Below are 14,249 nucleotides of genomic sequence, written 5' to 3'. Positions count from 1 at the left end.
CTAAGCCAGCCCCATGGGAAGTTAGGGCCCCAAACCAGGTTTTCTGTAAATCATACACCATTACTAGTCCCAGCCCCCCCCCAAGAACTGGAAAAGACAGGAGGAGTGTCACAGGGGAACTTTATTGAGAGGAAACATGGTCACACCCAGCAGACATACTTTCCCTCTCATTCTGCGTCTCTCTCTCTCTCTCTCTCACACACACACACACACACACACACACACACTCATCTCCAGCCTCTGCCACACAGTCCACTTCTCAGCCACAAGGGTGGGACACTCCTCAATTCCTAAGATCCAGAGGCAGCAGGGGCAGGAAGGAGTCAAGAGGGAGAAGGAAATGACCTGGTTCACGGGCGGGGTCTCAAGGAGGGGGTGCAGAGAGCAGGGCTGGGTGAGCACCCGACAGCGCCAGAAGAGTAGGATCCAATGGTTCCAGGAGGCCCCGGCTCCGCTGGTCCCTCTCTATGGAGCTTCTCTGAGCTGGGGCAGAGCATTTAGGGAAAAGGTCGGGCCTCCCACCCCATACTAGTCCTCTCTGCTAGGGGTGGGGGTCTGGAGCAGGCAGGGCAGGGCGGGGAGGGTAGCAGTGTGGTTCAGCTCTGGGGCTCCTCTGGTGCTTCGCCCCCCTCTTCTCCAGCGTTGTCGGCCGTCCACAGAGTCAGGTTGTCTCGAAGCAGCTGCATGATGAGGGTGCTGTCTTTGTAGGAGTCCTCACTGAGGGTGTGCAGGTCAGCCATGGCCTCGTCAAAGGTGGTCTTGGCCAGTGAGATGGCCTCCTCCGGGCTATTGGCGATCTCATAGTGGAAAACAGAAAAGTTCAGGGCCAGGCCCAGGCGGATGGGGTTGGTGGGTGGCATCTCCTTCTTGCTGATGTCCATGGCCTCCTGGTAGGCTGACCGGGCAGAGTCGATGATCCGCTTCTTGTCGTCACCGGTGGCCACCTCGGCCAGATAGCGATAATAGTCACCCTTCATTTTCAGGTAGAAGACCTGGCTTTCGGCATCACCAGCCTTCTTGATGAGGTGGGTGTCCAGCAGGCCCAGCACGGTGTCGCACACGCCCCGGAGCTCAGTCTCCACCTTCTCCCGGTACTCTTGAACCTCTGGGCCCTTCTCCTCCGAGCCTTCCTCATTGCTTTTCTGCTCAATACTGGACAGGACCCTCCAGGCGGCCCTCTGGCCACCCACCACATTCTTGTAGGCCACTGACAGCAGGTTTCGCTCTTCGCAGGAAAGCTCCTCACCCTTTTCCACAGCGCTTTTCATGAAGGCTGCCATGTCCTCATACCGTTCAGCCTGCTCTGCCAACTTGGCCTTCTGGATTAGACTTGCTCTCTCCATGGCTCTGGGGACGGACAGACAGGCGTTGGGCCTAACTGGCTGCCTCAGGATCAAGCTGGATTCTGTGCCTCTCCAGTCCTCCGCCTGCCTTTTGGCTGGATGGCCAGGCCCAGAGAAGGGTGGGGAGGGAGGGGCAGAGGGCGGGACTGAGGCCCTGGACCTACCTCCCTCTGCTCTTCTCACACCCTTTCCGGTCTTCCTTAAAGGTAAAAGGGCTGGGATGTGGGGTGAGTCATCCGGACAGTCAGCAGGAGAAAGCTGGGCGTTGGCCCCACCTGCACAAGCACCTTTCCAGGCTCTATTACATGGGTGCCCGCCTACATCAGGTAGCTGCCCCAGTTTCTCAAATTATATTCTCCTTCATGGTGTCCTTCCAGGGGCTAAGGATGGCTTCATCCACCTGGCTGCGACAGCCTAGGCAGACCCCATAAACCCAGGTGCAGGAGGATGGTGTTCCTATTCCTGCCAGATAGGTTCTCCCCTTGAGATCGTTCATGTTTAGGTAGGTCTCTACACTTTCCCAAGCACCTCCATATCCATTATCTAATTTAATCCCTACTGTGTCTCTGAGGTGGGCAGGACTGTGACTACTACCCTACTTTAGAAATAGGAATACTAAGGCTCAGAGGGGGATAAGATTTGCTCAAGGTCACACAGCTACTAAGTCCCCTGCATCCTACTTCCTTTGGCTTCTCTCCCATCAAAGCCTCGGACTTGTGAGCTCCAGAATGTATTTAGAAGTGAGATCCAAACTTCTTGAAATGGTTCCATCCCCCATCCTCATTCTCCCTTAGGGTCTTGTCCCCTCTGAGCTCCCAGAATGCACAGGTGGCAGTTTTCAGGGTGCCACTTAATGAGGTGTTTAATGAGCAGCCTCCGACGCTCCAGCCCAGCCGTTGTAATTAGTCACCCAGTAGGTTTGTTGGACACCTTTCCCATCGCAGCACAATTTTCCCTTTCAAGTTGGTGGCCTGTTGCCACTTGTTTGAGGACTTACCCTCTGGCTCTCCACGCCAGGTCACCTGCCCCCTTCAAGTCGCCAGCCATCCTGTATCAGTGGGGCTCACAAAGGGTGGGGGCCCAGCTTGCTGGCTGCCCCACTTTCCCGCCTGACTCAGCTCACCCTCTGTCAGAGGCTGGGAAGCAGGCCACCTGGGTGCTCAGCCCAGTTTGGTTCCCCAGAGGGGACGCTAGCAGCCGGGGAGAGAGATGGGACCAAGAAAAAGGAGGTGGCGATGACACACCATTCTGTTTTATGGGGCAGCAGCTCCAGCTGAGCACTGCCTCCCTCCCGAAATCTGCCTCTCAGAAGTTTTCCTGCCCCTGCCTTTGACCATGGCCCCACCTCTGACCTGGGTCAGAGGCCTCAGAGATGGAGAGGTCTCTGTTGCCAACTTTCTGTCCCTGTTAGCTGGGGTGCCGTCCTTGTGCAGCCAAGGGTTGTGTTGGCACCGTTCCCATGAAGGTGGGTTCCTGCTTATTTGCTCCACCCCTAGCTAAAGCTCAGATGGGGCTCAGGTGGGGCTCTCCTTACTGGGATCCAGCCAGCTTAATCCTGGAGCCAGACCACTTCACAGGCCTGTCCCTCCCCAAGTCTGTCTTGATGGGTGAATACCCAGTCTCTCCTTCTGGAGAGAGGGAGGCTGAGGCCCAAAGATGAGCTCTGCCCCTTAGGAGGAAAAGTAGGGACATATCTGGGCTGATGCTACAGGTTTCCCAAGGAAGCAGAAGGGATTTTGGGCTTGATACCCTGAAGGCTTTGCTCAAATCAGACAGAAAAATATGGGAAGGAAATACACTAAAGTACGACTGACAGAGGGCATCTTTACGTAGTGAGACTGTGAGTGACTGTTTTCCCTTTTCGTATTCTCAAGTTACCAGTCACGAATGGGCATATTTTTCTGAGAGACAGAATAGCCAGTATCTTTGGAATCAGACCAACTGGGTTCAATTCTTACAAGCTGTTGTGGCCTGTGCCAAGTGACTTCACCTCTGTGAGCCTGTTTTCCTAAGTGTAAAATGGGGCCTGTTGGGAGGATTAAATGAGTTGATGGAAAGCCCTTAGTTGAGTGGATGATAGCTATTATTATGTGAAAAAAAATCCAACCAACTTTTTTATTCTAAGTACATACACTCAGAGCATGAACATGGGACTGGGGCCTCTGAAACGAGGAAAGGCCCCACACCAGGTCTCAGTCGAAGACCAAGCCTGCTCAGCTGGGTGCCCACATGCGAAAGAGGATGGATGGATGAACGGTCAGATGTGCTCACTCAATACTGCTTCCTCCTTCTCCATCTTGGACATTCCCCCGGCCCTATGCAGGGCCCTGGGCCTTCCTTTAGGTAGTCACCCGGTCCAGGCTTTCCAAGTCATGGGGGAAAGCTGGAGATCCCAGAACAGCATAAACCTGGGAGGCAGGGCCTGGCAATATTGGAGCTTTTCTGTCTGTAGGGAGGGAGCATGCTCCTTTTTATCACTCAAGCCGGGAAGCCTGGTGGCAAGTGGCACCGACAAGCTCCATGCCCTCAGCACAGCCCTGGGCAAGAGGTGGGAAGCCCCTTCACTCCTCTCTCTCCCCTGCTGAATCTGAGAGTCAGGCAGCCTGATATCTCTGCTGCCCGCTCTGGCCTGTCGATCCTGACTCAGTTCCTGTCTCCGGCACCTCCCTTTGCCTCCAGGCCTCCCGTTTCCCAAGTCCAGAAGCCCAGGCGGGAGGGAGGTAGCAGGCCCCAGCAGGGCACAGAGTTCCAGTCAGCCGTCTGAGTCAGCAGGCCAGGAGCTGGAGCTGCAGCCCAAAGGGGCTTTCCTCATCCTGCCCACTACCTCCCCCTTCTGTATAATATCCGTTCTATCAGCAGGCTTAAGGCCTCTGATCCCGTAGACAACCAACCCTTCTTAGCTGGTAAACAGGCGCTGAAGGGTTGTGGTACAGAGAAGGCAGAGAGCACCTACCGTATTTTGTCGTGTATAATGTGCACGTTTTTGCCCAAATTTTTGAGAGAAAAAAATAAGGATGCCCAGTATACATGGGTAGTACCTGAAATACCTTTTAACTGTTCTTGAGTTTTGTAATTATTTGTGACATAAAATCTCTTGTACCATGACATCTTAAAAAATAAATGCTAACATTCCTTTGTAATACAAAAAAAATACAAGTATCTAAATATAAATAAATAAATAATTGAATTAAAATATTGAAACAAAAGATTTTTTTCCTGAAAGTTTGGGCCAAAAACGTGGATGTGCATTATACGTGGGAGTGTGGTATATACACAGTAAAATACAGGAGTTTCTGCCTATCTCCACTGACAGCAGGGATAGGGCTCTGATTGCAGCAGGAGGGACTCTGGTTAGGATTCCAGGAAAAATTTCCTAGGAAATTCTTCCAGTCTTGGCAGGATCAAACTAAATAGGTGACTAGAAGCTACAGCAGCTTCTCCCCCCTGGCTAGTTGTAAACCAGAGTTCAGTTATCCAGCCAAGAAGTCACTCCACTAGTTGTCTTCTGTGTGTGTGTGGGGGGGGGGGGATTAGATTGCTTTGAGTCACCTGTCCTGACACTTTTCTTCCTTGAGGCACTACTGTTTAAAGTATCCCACATTTCCCAGACCAGTCCAGTCCAGGACGTGGTGTGGCATTTTCGGAAAGAGAACGGAATGAGTTCAGGGTGTGGGACTGCATTCCAACTCTGTTACAAGGCCTTGGGCAGGTTCCTGGCTCTCAGCCTCAGTTTCTCCGTTGGTACAAGGAGGCCCTGCAGATCATCTCCAAGCCCTCTGCTGGCTATGAATGACATTCTTTAATTTTAGGGTTTCTCTTTCTGAGATCCCCTCCTCCTGAAGCAGCCCTATTCATTCCTTGGGTAGTGCAGAAGGGTCAGAGGTCAGGGCAGAGTTCAGGTTCAAAGCTTGAATTTGCTACTTTATCAGCTGGGAGACCCTGGGCAACTCCTGTGCTTTCCTTGAGCCACAGTTACCTCATCTGTAAAATGGCTTCCTCATAGCTTCCGTGAGAAAACAGGCCTGGCACTTGGCAAGTCCTTGCTAAATGGCCACAGTAGTTATTTATTTTTACTTTTTTATTTTTTAGCTCTCAGAACACTGTGTGTACATCTTGATGTGGGGAGGCAGCTGGGAGGAGGGAAGGCTCCATGAGAGTGTTACCCTGGGCTGGGCTCAGTTCAGGGGTGTGACAGCCCCAGACTGAAGTCAAACCCTCTGTCACAGCCTAGGCAGGGACCTTTCAGAGTTCAGAGGTCAGCTAAGGCTTGAAGGTCTCTGGAACTGAGACCAGGAGTTCTTGGAGGGACAGAGTGTAGAGGATGCTGGTCACTCTTCCTGTGTCACTTCTGGCTTTGCTGTGCCTTTTTAAATCTCCAAACAGCACCGACCAACTGGAACAAAGCTGGCAGCTGCGAGCCAGCAGTTCTCTTCCACACTCATTGCTGGCCCACCCCAGACCCCAAAGTAAAGGTGGCACCAGACAGCCAAGAGTACGGCAAGAAGAGGGACATCTTTATTTTGGTTAAAAAAGGTACAGGACAGCAGACAAGCAACTCCCCCCCCCGCCCTCCCCAGCTGTGGGTCCAGCAGATTTCTGAAGCTTACCCTGGTTTCCTTTAGTTCCTCTGAAGAACAAGGGGCAGTCCAAGTTAACTCAGCCCCTCAGTGCCTGGAGCAAAAGGTACAAGCATCCTCCTTGCAACCTACCTACCCTGGTGCTGGGGAGTGGAGGGGGCCGTGGGAACAGTGTCAAACTAGTTGTGCTTAAAACAGTTACCAAACTTGTTCAGCAGCGTCATCAACCATCAACACCCCAGACAGCTCCTGAAGAAACCTGCTCAGCTCGACTATGGCTATGTCTGATTCCGGGGGGAAGGGAGGCAGGCTGTAAGGCAAGATTCCTGAAGAGTCTTGACACCTTACACATCTGGGGCAGGGAAAGTAAGGTGGAAGAGGGGAGGGCGAGTTTCAGCATAGTATTATACCGCTGTGCTGACAGCTGCGCTATGGCTTTTCTACACTCTGGCCAGCATGGAGCAGGAATGGGGACAAAGAGGCCAGCTCCTGCCCCCTGTGGGGGGACCCTAGAGAGCACATGTGTGGGGCAGGCTTGGGGGTAGACCCTGTAGGCACAGATGGTGGCAGATGGGCCACAGGTTAGGCAGGTAGAGGTGCCGGGTGCCTGGCTCCCCCCAGGCCACTCCTGGAGAGGCAGAGAGCCGCAGTCCTCAGGAGGTCCTTAAGCCCCTGCACACACTGGAGATCCCGGGCAGGACAGCAAAGAAGGAGAAGAGAGAGGGTTAGCGGGACTGGGAGGAAAGAGGAGGCCTGTAGGGGTGCCACAGCACCTGCCTCTTCCCCACAGATGGGCCAAAACTCCACAGCAGGCAATGAAGCAGAAGGAAAAGGGCAGATGAAAGCTCAGGAGGGACAGAAAGCCAGGACACAGTGTTAGTGAGCAAGGGCCCCTGCACACCAGGACACCACCAGAACAGGCCCAAGCACCTCAGAGCAGGTACGCCATCCTTTCTCCAGCCTCACCCTTTACCTCCTGTGCCAGTTGGAGAACTGCTGTGTGCGAAGCTACTTCCTCATCCAGAGCGGGGCTGGGCTCTTGGCCCTGGCCCCACACCCCCATCCTTCAGCTTGGGGGAGCCCTCAGGACCCTACCACCGCCAACACACACACCACACCACACACCAGACAGATGAACGGGCTCCATGGGGTGGGCGAGGCATGCGGTGAGGATGAGATGAGCGTGTGAGGGGAGTGGGCAGTGCTGGCCGACAGGGGACATATGGTCTTACCAGCTAACCCTCTGCAAAGAGGCCTGTTAGCTCCCCTCAGGCTGTGCAGGAGATGGCAAAATCCTGACAGGTGTCCTCCTGGAGGAGATACCAGAGAGGTGGGCCAGTGTTATGGGGTGTCTGGCTGGGCTCTGCTGCCCAGATGGGGGTGGGGACCAGGAAAGCTCTGGCTCACAGCCTGCAATCTACTGTCTCCTAAACATTTTCTTAACCAAGCTCTCATAGGGTCAGAGTAAAAAGACAGCAAGGAAGAAGGGCTCGGGGGTCTCCAAGACCCTGAGACAGGGGAAGGTATAGGGGGCAGAATGGCCTCTTCTCACTCGCCTACGGGGCCTAGCTGCAGCTCCCTCTGTTCTGCCTCCAGTGGAGAGATTCCAGCCAGGAGAGGAGAACTTTAGCTGGGTAGATGGGCTGCCTGCCTTTTCTCTGTCTCCCCAGAAAGACCAAGTTTGACTGAAAGAATAGACAGCTGCCATTTGGGACCTCAGCAAAGGAAGAGCAAACAAAAACCAACCAAAGCAAATCAATCTTAAAAACAAAAATTTTATTACAAGCAGGAACAAAGAATACTGGCTTAAATAAAAGGCAGATGGGAGTCCCCTCCTCCAGCCAGTTTCCTCCCCACCTCCCAGCACTACTGCAGCTTGGCTCAGGGCGCTGAGGCTGGGGCAAAGCTGTTTGTCCCAGAGGGGACCCTCGGTGGCTGCCACTTCTCAGCTGCCTGTGACCCACTAGCCTCTGGAACAAGGAAGGGCAACATGAGGGGACTTCCTATATCACTTTCCAAGGACTTCAGCCCACTTGAAGGGCCAAGGAGGGGGATAGAGGGACATTTCCTATCTATTTTGACAAGAAACTATAGCTCCCAGCAGAGGAGGGACATCCTCTGAGTTTCTGGCCTAGGTTTAGGCCAATCTTCACTTGCCTCAGCCCTGCTCCTTCCTGCCTTTTCTCCGGACAGAGGCCTCCAGTTGGCAGAGTCTCCCTGTCCCCTAGCCCCTGGCACTGAGTCCCATACTCAGGGCTTGGAGGAGGGGGTGTGGCTTGTAGGATGGCAGCCGCTCCCCACAGCCATTACCCCATCCACCACACCCAGCCTCAGCCTGTCTAGGCAGATCCCAGCTGGATGCCTCACCTGGGGCCTGGGCAGCAGGGGTGGGGTGGGGGGTGCTGAGTCCCTAGACACTGTCTGTCTGAAGTCCCTGCGGGAGGGAAAGGTAGCAGGATAGGGGCTGCGCCACAGCAGGAGCCCAGGGTTCTCTAGTAACCAATGTACAGGTTCCCTGTCCCCGTGGTACAGGCTGCTCTTGCTGTTGCCAGCTGACACTGGAGGGGGATGGCAGGGAAGGGGGCAACTCAGGGCATGTGGGGTAGTGGGAGCCAGCCACATTTGTACAAGGGCTAGTGTGTGTGCGCGCACACACACACACTCATTCATAGCCAGAAGGTCTCTTGCAATAAACTTATTAAAAACCAACTTGCCTTCTGATAACCCTTAAGCTGGCACTACACAGACAGCAATTTGGCTTTTTTTTTCTTCTTCTTCCATTTAAAAATGCTATGTAGAAAAGAGGTCTATAAAATTGTGCAAAATACCCAGCATTAATAAACCCGTTTCAAGTATTGCCAGCGTGAGTATAATCTACCCATCCCAGATTTGACTTGGGAAAGAGATGGGGGCCAGGCTGGGATCCCATACAGAACCCTCCATGGGCAGAGAAAGGCCAAGCCCCCCGCCGCCGCCCCTTCCTAGTGTGCTGCCCAGGAATCATGTAGGAGCTGAGGTCTTTGGGTACCTGGCTGGCTGGTTTGGCTTCCTCTGACACAGGCTACCCCTGTACCCACCTCCCAACTCTGTCTTCTCTACCTAGAACCCAGCTCTACCATACTGGCCAACTCCATACAAAAAAATAAAAACTGAAGAAAAAACAATGATCATCACAAAAATAATGAAGGAGCTTACAAACCAAAGCAGCCCAAGGAAGCATCCTCTCCCACAGCCCACTGTCCAGGGCCAACTGCTCACGGGTTGTGCTTCACCCCAGGACCCCGGCTCAGTCGGGCTCAGCAGCTCCCCCAAATGGGAGGCATCACACTCAGTCCACACCCTCACTCACACAGGGCTTGCCCTGGCATAGAGACTTGGCATGGTCCTCTGGGTGGCCTGGCCCTGGTCTCTATCCTGTCACTCCTGCCACTGATCAGCTTTGGCGGGGATCTCAGGCCCATGGCTGTGGGAACCTGGGTTTGGGGAGCAAGGGGTACAGCCATAGAACAGTGTAGGGACAGCCACGCAGGGTGGGAAATAAATATGAAAAGACTTGAGTCTTTGGCGGCTCTGCATCGCTTGGGTGGAATGGGGAGGGTCCCAGCAGGTGTGGAGGGTGGCAGGTGAGTGCAGAAGGGCAAACAGGCCAGCAGGTGGCAAGTACTGAGCCTGGTTCAGGGGTGGCCTCCTACCATGCTGGCATCAGGCTTGGCTCCACAGGCTGGATCATCGCTTCTGATGGGCGAGGGCAACACGGTGTCAGACTGCACAAATCCCCTCCGGTCAATCAGGCTTCCAAAATACAAGGGGGACACGTGAGCGCCCTGCCTGACACCAGACTCCCAGACGGGGTTTGGGGGCGGGGGAGGGGAGCCAGGGTTCAGGGAAAGCAAGATGGCAGAGTTCGCAGCCCAGCCAGGAAGGTCTGAGGAAAAGACAGCTGTCCTCCCACTGGGGGATCATGACTCCTCCTTTCTGAAAGGGCCTTCTCCGCACTCCTGGCACCTAGCCTTTGACCACAGAATTTATTCAAAGTTAATTCAAACTGGTCCACCCTTCCGTGTGGGTGCCAAGAAACCAAGCTGAGAGTGAGGGGAAAAGTAAGGATGAAAAGGCATTTGGAGATAGTGTAATTCCTATCATTCCTACCCCTGGGGCAGGATTGGTGGGAGGAGAGGGGGACAGTGTGGGAAGTCTTGTTCCCAGTGTCCACTACGATTTAGCTCCCGGTCTGGCGCTCTGGCGCCCCCTGCTGTCAGGACTGATGGGGCACTTCCTAGCAGGGAAGAACCATCAGGGCTTTCTTCTGTGGGGGGAATGGAGGCCCCACCCAGTCTGGCCATCAGCACCAGAAGGGCAGCGTTGCTCAAGCGTGGCCAAAACATTAATTGTGGTTAGCCCTGGGGAGTAAGATTACACGTGAGATCTAATACTCTCCTTTTATTTCAATAAATTCACATGTCTATATATTCATTCCAGAGAGAGGGGAAGAGGCGAGAGAGAAAAAAACATCGATTAGTTGGTTGCCTCCCTTACAATCCTAACCCAGACGGACCAGGAACCAAACCCGCAACCAAGGCATGTGCCCTGACCGTGAACCCGCAGTCTTTTTGTTTGCAGGATGACACTCCGACCAAATGAGCCACACCAGCCAGGAAATCTTCTTTATATTCTGTACTTAGTTTTTTTTTTTATAACGAGCATGTGATTAAAAATTAAAAGTCTCCATAGAACTCCTTTACGTGACAAACGCACTCAGGGCATTCAGCAGGGCATAGTGGACAGAGAGGACTGTGATGTGGAGAGAGGTCTGCTGATTCTAGAACCTCTTTGAGAGGTATGAACTCACCGGTAACCCGTCTCACCTGGGAGGTAAGGGGCCGCAGAGCACAGCACAGCAGTTGGTGATAACACTTTTATGGCTGTAGGGATTGACGGAGGCCTCACCGCCCCTCTTACTGGACCATGAGCCTTTGATCTGCAAGCAGGAAGTAAGTCTGGGTCAGGTAATTCCCTTTGCTTTTCTCTTCTAGAAGGAAAGTCTGGAGGCAGGGGAAAACTGACGAATTCCAGCTGAATTCTGAAACCAATTCCAGCTAGACTATTGGAGGGGATACATCTTTAACCCAGGCCATTCAGAGAGAATGTGGGGGACTTCTGGATGTTGGGGGCACCTAGCAGAGAGGAGGAGGCCCCAAACAGGACAGAAGAGACGGTAGAGCCAGAGAAGCCACCAAAAGAAACTTTTTGGGTGTATCCCCCCTTCTCTGGCCAGCCACCTAAGAGGGAAGGCAAGACAGGGCTCAGGCTGCCTAACTGTGAACACTGGCCCTCCCACTGACTCATGACATGACCCTGGAGAGAGCGCCTCTTCTCTGAATCCTCATTTGAAAAACAGAGAACTCTCTGATACCAAGTCTCTGATAGCACTCTTGGAGCATCAGATGAAATCTTACCCATCTCTAGCTCTGTGAAGCTGGCTATCAAAGGCACTGAGAAGTTGAGCAGTGAAGGACTCCTGCTTGACTTTAACCCACAGATTTCCAAATTTATTTGGCTATATCAGTCCTTTTTGCTTAACCCCTTGTGATATCCTACAGAACCAGCACCCAGGAAACCACCTTGGGAGATGTTGGCTGATGTCATTTCTACTCTGTATCAATCACCCAGCACATGATACCTCATCGTGCGTGTTAAGTTTCGTTTCCCCAAATGAGAAGCTAAGGTCAAGAAATGTATTCTGTTGGTTGATAGGGTATTCTCTTAGTAACGTATTCTCTTAGTATCAGATGGCAGCCCTGGAGTGGGTGCTCTCATTTGCTTTTTTTATTGTTTGGGAGAATGGGAAGGGGAGGTCAGACCCCTGGCCCAGGGCTGGGCACAGAGTAAGTGCTCACACAATGCTTGTTGGAGGGGGTTCTGTAAGACAGCAGGTAGGGAAGGTTGGTGGAAACTCACAGTCCTGTTCTGGCTGCCCCCCTCAATAAGAAAGCCTCAGGGAGCCTCAAGGATACCTGAGAACAGTCATATCTCTGCTGCCTACAAGCGAAGCGGGGCACAGTGAGCATGGCTATGGCTTCTGGGTGAAACCCCGGCTCTATCCCTTTCCAGCTGCATGACCTTGGGGCACCTCGCTCAGCCATCAAATGGAGAAAAAGCATCCCAGTTCTTTTTGCCTCAGAGTTGGCAAAAGGATTCAGAGAGATGATGGGAACTGAAAGAACTCTAGAAACAATAACGTGCTGGCCAACTGTAATGGCTGCTGGGGCACGAGTGCTGCTTCTGCGGGGTGAGGGAGAAAGCACCTTGGGAGCCCTGGGAGCCTGCACCGAGGGGCCAAGGCACGTGGGGGCCTCAGGCGCCTGCACTGGGTCTCCCAGGGCCAGGCCACGAGCCCTGGAAGGAGACGTCTGGCTGCCCATCATCTCCACCCATGTCTCGGCAGCAGTCTGAGAGTCGGGGCTGCACTGCTGCCCCGCCGGCTCCCCCAGCCCTGTCTCTTGCCCAGGGTCCTGCCAGGAACGAGGAGTTGCACCAGCCTTACTCACATCTTCGTTAGTTGTCAAGTTGGAGGCGACGAGGTAAGTGTGAAACCCTGAGAGGCCCAGGATGGACCAGATGGAGAAGAAGCAGATCACCAACTCCAGCACAGTGAGCAGAGCAGTCAAGGACCCACGGCTGGGATCAGGGCTGGCAGCCTCCCCATGCCTGGGCTCTTGTCACACCCAGCCTTTCTCACCTATCCTTCCCCAGAAAGGAAATAAGGTGTGTAACCATCCTATGGCCCAGTCACCACTTCTCAGCAGGATCACCTCCTGAGACCCAAGCAGGGTTTGGGAGCTGACCTCAAGAACAGGATGAGCCCAGGGTGATGGACATGAGGTGGTCCAGGGAGCCTGGTGTCTTAAGGGAAGACAGACACTGTGCCCCTGGGAGTTCTCGGCCACCCCATCCTCATAACAGCCCGTTTAGGAGCAGCTCGAGCCTGGGTGTGAACAGATGTGGCTGGTATATTGGATTCTAGAGGACAAGCATCGTCCCTACACTATTCTCCCCTGTTTACGGGATGAGGTGTGGGGACCTGCCCCAGTGAAGGGGTCTCAGTTCCCAGCAGGGCATCCACTAGCAGACAAAAGGCAAAGGATATCTCGCTGGTGTCTCCTTCAGAGTGGAGAGGAAGTTGCTTCCCTGAGAGCCTGGGGAGGAAGAAACAGGAGAGGACACAGCTCAGCGGGATGGCAACCCCAGGCCCTCAGCCCCTCAGCCTGGCTGAGCTTGCCACCCTCTGCGGTCCCACTGCCACTGCCCACTCACGCAGCGTTAGATGGGTGACCACGCAGGCGAAGATGAAGGCCGTCAGGAATGACAGGGAGAGAATAAACGCATAGAAGAAGCGGTAGTTCCGTCTCCCCACACAGTTGCCCACCCAGGGGCAGTGATGGTCAAACCGTTCTGGAAAAGGGCCAGAGGGGACGGGTTAGCACAGGGCTGGCCTGCACTCGGCACAGGTGTTCAGAGGCCTCCCCAGGGCTGGAGCTTTCCTACTCCTCACTCTCCGCAGCAGCTCTCAGTTCCTCAGATGCTCCCTGCGTCTTTCTGGTCCTTTGAGAACAGGTTCCCACTGCCCACAGATTCTTCCCTGTTTCTTTCCTGGTGAAGGGTAATTCCTCCTTCATGTCTTGGCTACAAAGCCACTTCTGTAAGAAAGTATCCTCTGACCCCAGACAAGGCAAGGGTCCCCAGCTGTCCTGCCGCTTATCTTTGGAAGCACTCTGCCCATGCTGTTTACATACTTATTTACAATTAGTGGACTGGCCATTTACCCCTGCTCAATTTAAGCTCCATAAGGGGGCCTGTGTTGGCCTCACATTGAGCTGAATCCAGGGTCCAGCAGTGCCTGCTACAAGGAAGATTCACAAAAAGTACTTCTTGCCCGGCCTACGACCCCAGCCTAGACTGACAACCAATGACCCCTATACCTCGAGCTCGAACTAGAGGCCCCGGGAAGGGCTATGCCACTATGTAAATAGTGGAGAACTGGCATCAGAGGCCTGATCTCACACCGGCGCCACACCCCGGGGTTAGGGTCACACCCAGACTGGTGAGGAAAGTCCCCTGTGGGAATATGGGTCACAAGCCCGTTGCAGGCCTCACCCCAAGGCCAGCACCCTTTCCAGGGGGTGGGTGGGGCAGATTCTCATGGATGAATGACGCCCACTGAGTCACCCACTTCACTGCCTGCCATCATGGGGTGTTCCCCACTGTTCTCTTGCTCAGGGAATGCTGAGCCAGTGTGATGAGCTCACTGCCCTAGAGACGGTGCATAGTC

General features: G+C 53.8%; 2 protein-coding genes across 6 annotated transcripts in view; both read right to left on the bottom strand.

The window, feature by feature from the left end:
- Nucleotides 1-103: 103 nt before the first annotated feature.
- Nucleotides 104-1,441, bottom strand: SFN (stratifin). The gene has a single exon (XM_024554747.3). It carries the CDS (start codon nt 1,341-1,343, stop codon nt 597-599), a length of 747 nt encoding a protein of 248 aa, XP_024410515.1. The 5' UTR covers nt 1,344-1,441; the 3' UTR covers nt 104-596.
- A 4,402-nt stretch (nt 1,442-5,843) lies between these two features.
- The window catches only part of ZDHHC18 (zinc finger DHHC-type palmitoyltransferase 18), a 28,043-nt gene continuing 19,637 nt past the window's right edge, over nt 5,844-14,249 (bottom strand). The window contains exons 4-10 of one of the 5 annotated variants that reach the window (XM_045190715.3): nt 13,235-13,372; nt 13,068-13,116; nt 12,469-12,571; nt 10,786-10,898; nt 9,613-9,712; nt 7,153-7,230; nt 5,844-6,601 (exon numbers count right to left, since the gene is read on the bottom strand). In XM_045190715.3, coding sequence (XP_045046650.2) covers nt 7,189-7,230; nt 9,613-9,712; nt 10,786-10,898; nt 12,469-12,571; nt 13,068-13,116; nt 13,235-13,372 — 545 coding nt within the window. In that variant the 3' untranslated portion in view covers nt 5,844-6,601; nt 7,153-7,188. Of the gene's footprint in view, nt 6,602-7,152; nt 7,231-7,291; nt 9,713-10,785; nt 10,899-12,468; nt 12,572-13,067; nt 13,117-13,234; nt 13,373-14,249 lie in introns of those variants that run through there. The other 4 variants (XM_024554425.4, XM_045190714.3, XM_053920218.2 and 1 more) reach the window with 4 other exon arrangements.

Source organism: Desmodus rotundus, chromosome 3 (genome assembly GCF_022682495.2).
Source record: "Desmodus rotundus isolate HL8 chromosome 3, HLdesRot8A.1, whole genome shotgun sequence".
In the NCBI taxonomy this organism is placed as follows: Eukaryota; Metazoa; Chordata; class Mammalia; order Chiroptera; family Phyllostomidae; genus Desmodus; species Desmodus rotundus.
The sequence above is the reverse complement of the archived record's forward strand: the minus strand, read 5'-3'. Positions and strand labels throughout refer to the sequence as shown.

What these genes read in the sequence shown, in the direction of transcription:
- SFN (XM_024554747.3), bottom strand. Translation starts at nt 1,343, where the DNA reads ATGGAGAGAGCAAGTCTAATCCAGAAGGCCAAGTTGGCAGAGCAGGCT.